At 43.1% G+C, this 10589-nt stretch overlaps 1 protein-coding gene across 1 annotated transcript in view; it reads left to right on the top strand.

The window, feature by feature from the left end:
• Positions 1–10589, top strand: part of ASTN2 (astrotactin 2) — a 655276-nt gene that overhangs the window by 299846 nt on the left and 344841 nt on the right. Inside the window, exon 9 of the mRNA XM_012802447.1 lies at positions 10474–10589. Coding sequence (XP_012657901.1) covers positions 10474–10589 — 116 coding nt within the window. The remainder of the gene's footprint in view (positions 1–10473) is intronic.

Below are 10589 nucleotides of genomic sequence, written 5' to 3'. Positions count from 1 at the left end.
GAGTCCTTGATTGTTTTTTCAGCTTGACTATTGTTGGCGTTTATAAAAGCTACTGACTTGTAAGTATTGATTTGGTATCCTGAGACACTGCTGTATTCCTTGACCACTTCTAAGAGTTTTGAAGTTGAGTCCCTGGTATTTTCCAGGTATAGTATCATATCATCAGTGAAGAGTGAGAATTTGATCTCTTCTGACCCTGTTTGGATACCCTTGATTGCCTTCTCTTGCCTGATTGTGATGGCTAAGACTTCCATTACTATGCAGAATAGCAGTAGAGATAGTGGGCATCCTTGCCTAGTTCCTGATCTGAGTGGAAATGTTTTCAATTTTACTCCATTCAATATGATATTGGCTGTGAGTTGGCTATACATGCTCTGTCAGTTTAAGAAATGTCCCGTCCATGACTCTTAAGTGTTCTGAAACACTTCATGAAATAATGCTGGATATTATCAAAAGCTTTTTCTGCATCAATTGCAAGAATCATATGGTCTTTGTTTTTTATTTATGTGATGTATTATATTTACAGATGTTCATATGTTGAACCAACCTTGTAACCCTGGAATAAAACTAACTTCGTCATGGTGTATATTTTTTTTGATGTGTTATTGAATTCTGTTTGCTAAGATCTTATTGAATGGTATATTTTTCCATTTGTTAACATTTTCAGCTATTTGTTTTCTCATGGTATCAATATTCATTACTGATGTTGGTCTATAATTTTTTTTCATTGTTGGATCCTTTCCTGGTTTAGGGATCAGGGAGATATTTGGTTTATAGAATGTGTTGGGAAGTATTCCTTCTTTTTTATGCTTTGGAAAAGGTTGTATAAGTACTGGTTCCTCTTTAAATACCTGGTAGAATTCAGATATGAAGCCATCTTGTCCTGGACTTTTATTTTTGGGGAGATTTTGTATAGTTGATGCTATTTCAATGATTGATATAGGTCTATTCAAAACTTCTATTCTTTCTGGTTGAGTCTAGGAAGGGGGCATGCTTTCAGGTATTGGTCCATTTCCTTCAGATTTTTATATTTCTGAGAATAGAGTTTTTTGTAGTAATCACTGAAGATTTGTTGAATTTCTGAAGTGTCTGTTATTGTTTCTGATAGATGATAGATGCAGGAAGATAGCAAGTTGTTCATATCCATTAGGGTCTGCTTTATGAATTGAGGAGCATTCTGGTATTAGAGCTTTTACTCCTCTGTTTCTGGTTAGGTTGGCCAAAGGCTTATCAATTTTATTAATCTTTTCAAAAAACCAACTTTTTGTTTCATTGATCTTCTGAATGATTCTTTTGTTTTCAATTTCATTTAATCCTGCCCTAATTTTGGCTATTTCTTTTCTTTTGCTGGGTTTGGGGTTGGAATGTTCTTCCTTTTCCAGTTGCTTGAGAGGACCCATTAAGTTGTTGACATCCCCTCTTTCTGTTTTCTAGGTGAAGGCTTCCAATGCTATAAATTTCCCTCCTAGGACTGCCTTTGCAGTATTCCATAAGTTTTGATAATTTGTGTCTTCGTTATCATTTTGTTCCAAAATATTGGTGATTTCCTTCTTAATCTCATGTTTGACCCAGCTATCATTCAGCCTGAGATTATTTAGCTTCCATGACTTTGTATAAGTATGAAAATTCCTATTGCTGTTGAGTTCAACTTTTATTCCATGGTGGTCTGAGAAGATACAAGGAATAATTTTTATACTTTTAAATTTGCTGAGGTTAGACTTGTGTCCTAGGATATGATCTATTTTGGAGGAATAGCCATGGGCTGATGAGAAGAATGTATGTTCAGTTTTATTAGGGTGAAAGTTCTATAAAGGTATATAAAGTCCATTTGTTCTAGGGTCAGGTTTAAGTCTAATATTTCTTTCTTTAGTTTCTTCTTGGAGGATCTATCTAAAACTGTCAAAGGGGTGTTAAAATCTCCAACTATTATAGTGCAGGAAGATGTCAAGTGGTTCATACCCATTAGGGTCTGCTTTATGAATTGAGGAGCATTCTGGTAGGTTGCATAAATATTCATTATCGAAATCTCTTCATGTTGAGTATTTCCCTTGACAAATATGTAGTGACCTTCCTTATCTTTCTTTATCTTTGTTAATTTAAAGCCAATTGTATCTGCTACTAAAATTGCAACCATTTTTGCTTTTTAAAAGCAAATTGCTTTTTTCTGGTTTCTTTTTGCCTATATTATACATGTCCATCCTTTCACCCCAAATGTATTTTTATCTTTTGAGGTAAGGTGAGATTCTTGAATACAACAGATATCCGGTCTGAGTTTATGTATCCAGTCAGCTAGCCTGTGCCTCTTTAGAGGACAATTTAAACCATTCACGTTAATTGAGAGAATTGATAAACCTGCTTGTGTTTTGGATGTCATGATTTTCACATGTCCAATGGACATTTTTAATTCTTTCACAACTGTGGAAGTTGGGTTTTGTTCAAAAATTTCTGGGTGAGTTTACTTTGGAGGTAGAGCATTGCACTAGTCATTGTGGAGGATGGGTCTGAGAATATCCTGGACAGCTGGTTTAGTTATGGCAAATTTCTTCAACATGTCAATGTCATTAAAGTATTTGATTTTTCCATCACAAATGAAACTCATTTTAGCTGGATACAGGACCCTGGGCTGGAAATTATTTTGTTTTAGGAGACAGAAGGTTGATGACCATCTTCTTCTGGCTTGAAATGTTTCGTCTAAGAGATCTCCAAGCATTCTGATATTTCTCCAGGTGATGCTTTTCTTATGTCTGGCTGCTTGCAGAATTTTCTCCTTTAACTTAACTTTGGCAAAGTTAATCACAATGGGTCTAGGAAATGCTTTATTTGGAGTGAGTCTTGCTAGGGTTCTGAAACTGTCTGCTGTCTGAAGTTCTGTATCTCTTACAATGTTTGGGAAATTCTCCTCCAACATCTCTTGGAGTAGAGTGTCTGTACCTTTAGAACCATCCTCTCTTCTCCTTTGGGAATTCCTATAAGATGAATGTTTGATCTTTTGGAGTGACCCCACAACTCTCTCAGAGAATGATCAGTTTTTGCTCTCCATTTGTCTGCCTCTTTGAGTGTTTGAGAATATTCAAAAGCTCTGTCTTCAGTTTCAGAGATCCTTTCTTCTGCCTGATCAACTCTATTATTGAGGGATTCTACTGTATTTTGGAGCTCCTCAACTAACTTTTTCATTTCCTTGAGCTCTGCTATTTCTTTTCTCATTATGTCCATGACTTTGGTGACTTGGGCTTTGAATTTATTAATTTCTTGAGACAACTCTAGAACTACTCTTTGGAATTCAGTTTCTATCTTTTCTTCCATTCTATTTATCTTATTTGCAATCCATATTCTGAATTTGATTTCTGACATGGCTGCCATTTGTCTATGCATGGCATCTTCAGTTGTATCTCCTTTGTCATTTCTTGGGGCAGGGGGCAGGGATTGATCTACTCTGGTGATTCATGTTGCCAGAGTTCTCCTGTTGGGTCCACACCATGTTTATTTTCCACCATTTGGTTATTAGAACTGGTAGGGTGAGATTGAATCGGGGTTTCCAGGTAGTTGATATAGCCCTTTACCAAAGCTCTAGGCTTTGTAACTGTAGCTTATCTCCTACAACCTTCCAAAGACCCTTTTCAGAGTTTTGGCTGGAGACTCTGAGAACCTCCTTGGTAAGATAGCACAAGCTAGCTCTATTTTGATATCAGCCAACCTCTACCACTGGCATCCTCAAACTACAGCCCATGGGCCACATGCAACCCACCTAGGACATTTATCAGTCCCGCTGGGTGTTTTGCAACTCATCCTGGGGCCTGTAGTCTGGCCCTCCAATGGTCTGAGGGACAGTGAATTGGCCCCCTGCTTAAAAAGTTTGAGGACCCCTTTCTATCCTAAGAAAACACAGTATTAGACTTAATCTCAACTGTGAAAAGATACAAACAGCTGCAGCACCCAGCCCCCACCCTTCAGTTCTTTTCCACTACAGAACTTCGAAGGTCAGCCTCACAGTGTTCCCAAGTGGACAGCTCCAGACATGGGTTCCAACCAAATTGCCTCAGGCAGTGCAAACCCTGCCCAACAGAGAGAGAGATTCAAGGATCTCCAATAGCATAATTGGAGCCAAGGATCCATACTCCCTCCCACCAGAGTCAGTCCACACTGTTGTCTGCTTCTCTGCTCACAGGCCCATCTGGAGCCTCACGCCCCTGCCCTCTGGTCTCAGTCCATACCCAGCTAACCTCTGCTTGCCAGACCAGTGGAGTCAGGGGACCAGGCCCCTACCTGCTAGTCTCAGTCTACTGCCTGGGAAGCCTCTCACAGGCTCTGTTGGAGTCAGGGCATTGGGCCTGCCCTCTGGTCTCAGTTCACACACAGCTAGCCTCTGCTTACCATACCAGTTGGAGTCAGAGGATCACACCCCCACCTGCCAGTCTTAGTCCACTGCCTGGCAAGCCTCTGTTCACAGGCTCTGTTGGAGTCAGGGCACTTGGCCCACCCTCCAGTGTCAGTCCACACACAGCTAGCCTCTGCTTACCAGACCAATTGGAGTCAGGGGACCACGCCCCCACCTGCCAGTCTCAGTCCACTGCCTGGCAACCCTCTGTTCATAGGCGTTGTTAGAGTTACGGCACTGTACTCTTCCCACAGGTCTCAGTCCTCACCTGGTAAGCCTCTGCTCACCAGCCCTACAAAAGACAGTGGACCATGCCCTGGCCCTCAGGTCTTGATACACCAAGTAAGCCACTGCTCGAGGGTTCTGTTTGAATCAGGAGAACACGCCCTTGCTCTCAGGTTGTAGTCCATGCCTCTGTTCGCAAGCCTAGCAGAGACTGGGGACCAACCCTCTCTGTCAAACTCAATCCACACAAGTCAACCACTCTCTTGCTGTGGGTGCCGTCAGAGCTGGGAGTTCTGCACTCCATCCCGCCAGACACAGCCCAAACCAAGGGTCAACACTACCATTGGCCAGGCATAGTCCTAACCAGGGGACTGCTCCTCCTCCCGCCAAGTATCCCTTTCTTCCTACACTCACTTTCTTCCCCATTAGTCACAGATCCTGTCCTGATGGTTGGCGGTCTACACTATGCCCAGATCTCTCAGGACAAGACCAAACACTCTATGCTCTGTAGGGGACAGAACTTCAGACTGCCATGCCAAGGGGAAAGGGTGGACTGGGAATTTGGACTTGCAGGGGAAAATATCTGTTCAATTTTATGCCTGGAGGGGTGGTATCTAGATTCATAAGTGGGATCTCCCTGGAGAAAGAGACCTGGAGTTTAGCAATTCTGTCCAGAGAAGTAAAATGAGAGGTCTTTTTTTCCCTGCTCCTTCACGGATAGCCTGCTGCAGGCCCCCTGCTTGGGGGAGGGGTCTCCCCTCCTCTAGTCAATAGGCTTTGTACCTGTAATTTGTTTTCTTGAATGCTCTTCCTTGGAGTTACAGCTTGCCAAACTTCTTTTTGGCTCAGCTCCCCGTCTTTGGCTTCATAGAGTCCAATACTGTCCAGTTTTTCTTCCTTTGCTCAGGAACCTCTGCAGAAGGTTGCTACCAGTCGGCCATCAACATTCTCCTGCAATCGTAGGAGTTGGCAATTCCAAAGTCTGCAGGGTGGGCCAGCAGGTTGAGAACCCAGGGACTATCTGGTGCTGCAGCCTGAGGCTGGAGGCAGAATCCTACCCATTAACTTTTTATTGCTTATTTTTTTTTTCTTCAGAACACTATTCAGCTCTATGAAATAATCATTTTATTTGTTTACTTATTAAGCATTTGTCTCTTCTCTGGACTATAAGCTCGGCAAATGAGAGCAGAGTTTTTTCTGTTTTGTTTGCTACTACACTTGGAGCACCTGGAACATTTGCTTAGCTCTGAGCAGGTGTTCAGTGAGTATTTGTTGCATGAACCAATGAAGAACTTTGGTGGAATAGAAAAAAAAATCAACTAATAGTTTCAGTTTGATTTTCCTTTGGGAAGGTTGAGTTCGTTTATTTGCTATGTATTTATCTCCAATCATTTATCTTTCATTTATTAAGTTCCAATTATATGTCTTGTTTGGAGCTACTGTAGCATTATGGCAGCAGGTGGCTGTAGATTAGTTTTCTCCTGAACTTCCAGAAGTGCCTCCAAGAGAAGCATTACTATTCCCCTTTTATAGATGACGAAGCTAAGTCTTTGTTTGAGCGGAAGCATCTTATCTACAAGCTCAGTGTCTCAAAGCCTGCTTTAGAATTCAGACCTCACTTGAGTGCCCATATTCTTGCATGTAAGCTATCTACCCCATTTAGAGAAAGGAAACTGAGGCACAAATAAGTTTAAGGACTTGTCTAAAGTCCAAGGCAAGTGGGTGCTGGTACCTAGGCAGGGTTCTTGTCTTCCTCCTTCTGGCACATAGATGTCCACCTTCTTCCCTGTTAGGAAAGCTTCCCTGCTCTGAGATTCTCCAGTCACTCAATTTTGCAAATTTTCATTTCTTCAGTCAAGTTATACCATACTTCTTTGTGTTCATTCTATAACCAGTTCTCTGTCTAGCAGATGTGTATATTTCTTATCTCTCAAACTAGACTCTAAGCTCCTTAAAAATACCCATAACAGTGGCAGCCATTTGCTGATTACTGCGCTAAGTACTTCCTACATTTATCTCACAGTATTGTTGTCTATCTCTGGATAACAAATTTCTCCTAAATCAAGAAGCTTAAAGCCAAAGCATTAATTACCCCATGCAATTTTTAAAGGCTCAGAAATTCAAGAGGGGATTAGATGTGTGGTCCTGGCACCTACAAGTTGTAGTCAAGATATCAGCTGGGGCTGCTTCATCTGAACAGACTCGACTGGGGCTGGAGCATTCCTTTGCAAGCTCATGCATGTGCTGCCAGGCTTTAGCCTCAGCAGCTGCTGGTCAGAGGCTCTGGTTCAACAGTCACAGGACTGTTGAAAACACGGCAGCTTGTTTTCACTAGGCAAGTGAAGAGGGGGGAGTGAGAGAGAGAAAGAGAGAAATGGAAGCCTCATTCTTCAGTAACCTGATCTTGGAAACCACATACACCTCTTCTGCTACATGCTATTGGGCATGAAGATCAATCATGGTGTAGTGCAGGAGGGCCTACAGAAGTGCGTTAGCGCCGGGAATCACTGGGGACCATCCCTGGGGCTGTCTGCCACACTGCTTTCCCCTCTCGTTAATCATGTGAAGATAAGAGACTTTAAGTCCCTGCCTGAAGCTTACGCAGCTTCTAAGAGGTGGTTTAGATTCAGCCCCAAGTCAGTATGCAGACATGGAACATCCTATCAGGCACCCTGCTGGTTCATTCAACAAACAACAAGCATCTACTATGTGCCAGGCAGTTGAAGACAAGCCAGCCATGGTCAGGCTATTACAAAGTTTGCATGGTGGTGGAGGAGACAGATGATAAGAAGTGAGAATTGAAATAATATACAAGTAATCCCACATGAGAACAGGCCTAGGTCTCATCTGCCTCCACTGATCCTGGAGGGCATGGGTGTGAAGTTCATGATGGGTGAAGGAATGATCATACAGGGGTAACTGGTGAAACTACTTTGCGTGCTCCGAATGCCCCTCCTGCATTCATGGATCAAATCTAGGTATAATTCTGGGTATCTAGGTATAATTCTGCTTTTAATTTGCTGTGTGATATTAATCAAGTCCCTTGAACTTTCTGAGGCTCAGTTTCCCATCTGAAAATCATCCTAAGGAAAGAGACGAAGGGATCTATGTTTGTCTGCCAGTCAGTAAGTGATGGGTGGGGGGAGAGCGAGTGACTTGCCCTGGAGGTAGCTAAGAGCTATAGGTATTATCTGAAAGTCTGAGAATCTCTGCTTCTGCAGCCACCAAACTGCTCATATGTTACTCTCCCCTCAGTTTCCTCATCTGTAAAATGAGAATAATGATCCTACCTGCCTGCATCAATTTCTTCTGCTTGCTGTAATGAATTTCCACAAGCTAGGTGGCAGATGACAGAAATTTATTCTCTCAATTCTGGAGGCCAAAAATGCAAAGTCAAGGTGTAGTGAGGGTCCTGCCCCACTCTGGACACTCAGGAAGGTATTGTGCACCTCCTCCAGCTTCGGGCAGCTGTAGCATTGGTTGCTTTGTGGCCAGATAGCTCCATTTATCACCCTACCTGCACCCTACCTGTTTCCTTCTCCTCAGTGTGTGACTTCCTTCTGCCTCCCTCCTGTGAGGTCATCCAGGATGGCATTTAGGGGTCAATCTGAAAAATTCAGAAGCATCTTCTCAAGAGCTTTGACTTAATCACATCTTCAAAAAAAAAAAAAAATTACCAGAAGAGTAACATTCGCAGATTCCAGGTTCCAGAGGTTAGAACAGGGACATCTATTAGGAGCCATAATCAGCCTAGCTCCTATGTTTGCTATAAAGATTAAATGAGTAAAAACAGGTAAAATGTTCGGAGAGTACCTGGATTGTAGTGAGCACTTTTAAAAAAAAAAAAAATTAAATCATAGCTGTGTACATTAATGCAATCATGGGGTACAATGTACTGGCTTTATATACAATTTTAAATATTTTCATCAAACTGGTTAACATAGCCTTTGCAGCATTTTCTTAGCTATTGTGTTTAGACATTTATATTCTACACTTAGCATGTGAAATTTACTAAGTGAATACTCTTTTAAAAGAACAAAAGTGGTAGAGAATCAGTGGGGATTGGAAAGAACTGAGGCGAATACGCTGTCCCAGGTTGTCTATCTGCCAGTGCCTGGGGAGAAGGTCAGTCATTCTTCTCAGCACCCGTCCCTGCGTCTGTGCAGACAGACAGAACCCCAGCTCCAGCCTCAGCAAATGTCTCCATGTGACCCCGTGACCAGGTGCCCTCCTGTCTGATGGTGAGTGTTCAGTGACAAGCAGGGGCCTCCTCTGAGCTTGTATTAATATATACAGCTCTTCACTCACACGGAAAATTGATTTTTTCTTTTTAAGCACAAAATGTAGCAGTTTTATAACCTTTCTGCAGCTTGACACGGGCCATTTATAACCTACCTTCTCTGTCACCCTTCCTGGCGCCAGTCTCAAATGTCTTAAAGAACTCTCTCTTGTGCATTTGTAATTAGAAATTCTTCTTAGGCAAAATTTAACTTCCAATAGGGCTGACCTTTGTTACTGTTGTTATGGTTTTTGTAAATTAATTTGTATTGTTTGTTTTGTTATTGATGTTGGTCAGGATGATGGCTTGTTGGGGGGAGCCGAAAGCTGGCTGTGGTGGGGGTAGGGGAAGATGCCCAGGGAAGGCATTTTAATCAGTGATGTCCAGTGATGGATGGAGAGGGCTGGGCTCTGGGTGTTAATCTTTGAGGACAGGAAATGCCAGCAAGATGACTGAAATTAAAACCTGGTACCTCATTTTGTCTTCTGAAGGCAGGAGTGTTGGCATTGCTTCTCTATCAGCTGGGCTGGAGAAGATGAGCTCAGCCTCATCAAATGATAGAAAACTAAATACATAACCAGCTGTCCCCACAGTGTAAGGTCTTCCATTTCCAGGGCTCTTAGCAGGTGTCAGACTCACTGGCAAGAGCCTTCCAGCTGAGGTCGTTGAAGGGTGGACTCCCTAGAATTTGCTTAGGGCCCAGAGGGTTACATGCAGGGACGTGCCCATGGCCAGGCAGCACATTTGGGATCATCTGATGGATTTAAAAATCCATCTACTTATGTAAGCTGAGGAGGGATGCTATTTAGAAATATCAGGCCAGTGGCTTTTTGCAGGATGATTTTACAGAGGCCAGACTGGTCAGGGGCCCTTTGCACATTTCTGTTGTGACCTGTGCAGGAATCTCACTTAGGGCTCCAAGGACAAAGGGGGAGAAGGAGACACCACTTCAAGACAAGAGGGAAGATAATTCACATTTTATGAGGATGAAATTATGTGCCAAATTCTGAAGTAAAGTATGCACTGGCACAAGCCAGTGTAAGCTTCACAGGAGAGCACCTGCGGGTGTCGGTGCCCATTAATAGAGGACGACCAGGGAGGCTCAGAGAGGGCAAGTAAGCTGCCTGGGTCACACAGTGAGAAGGCAAAGAGCTGCCATTTAATCTCGTTTGGCAGGAGCTCTTTAAAATATGAGAGGCTGCCTCCTCTCATGACTTTGATAGCAGCAGATCTATAGGGCAGTAACTGTAATAGTCGTAATGAAGATGATCCCAGCAACATCAGTATTAACAGCAGCTGATGTTTGCTGTACAGTTGTCACGTCAACCAGTGTTCAGAGCACCTTGCTGACATTATCAGCCTTCATTCTCTCAATACTATAAGCAGATAGTCACAAAAGTCCCATTTTACAGGCAGGTACACTGAGGTTCAGAGAGGTGAAGGGACTTGTCCAAGGCCACACACTGAAAGATGACTTTCAATTCATCTCTGTTGGTAGCTGACACATGTCACCTTTAGAAGGTGGGAGGAGAGGGCATGATGGGGCCCACCACCTCCTCAGCCATAACCACCCTGTTGCCCTCTCTCCGAGCAGTGCCCTGAAGAACTGAAACCCATGAAGGATGGCTCCGGCTGCTACGACCACTCCAAAGGCATCGACTGCTCCGATGGCTTTAACGGTGGCTGCGAGCAGCTGTGCCTGCAGCAGAC

Source organism: Otolemur garnettii, unplaced genomic scaffold, assembly GCF_000181295.1.
Source record: "Otolemur garnettii isolate 467f Iridium unplaced genomic scaffold, OtoGar3 scaffold00014, whole genome shotgun sequence".
NCBI classification, from domain to species: domain Eukaryota; kingdom Metazoa; phylum Chordata; class Mammalia; order Primates; family Galagidae; genus Otolemur; species Otolemur garnettii.
Note: the sequence above shows the minus strand (reverse complement) of the source record. Positions and strands in the feature narration are given on the sequence as shown.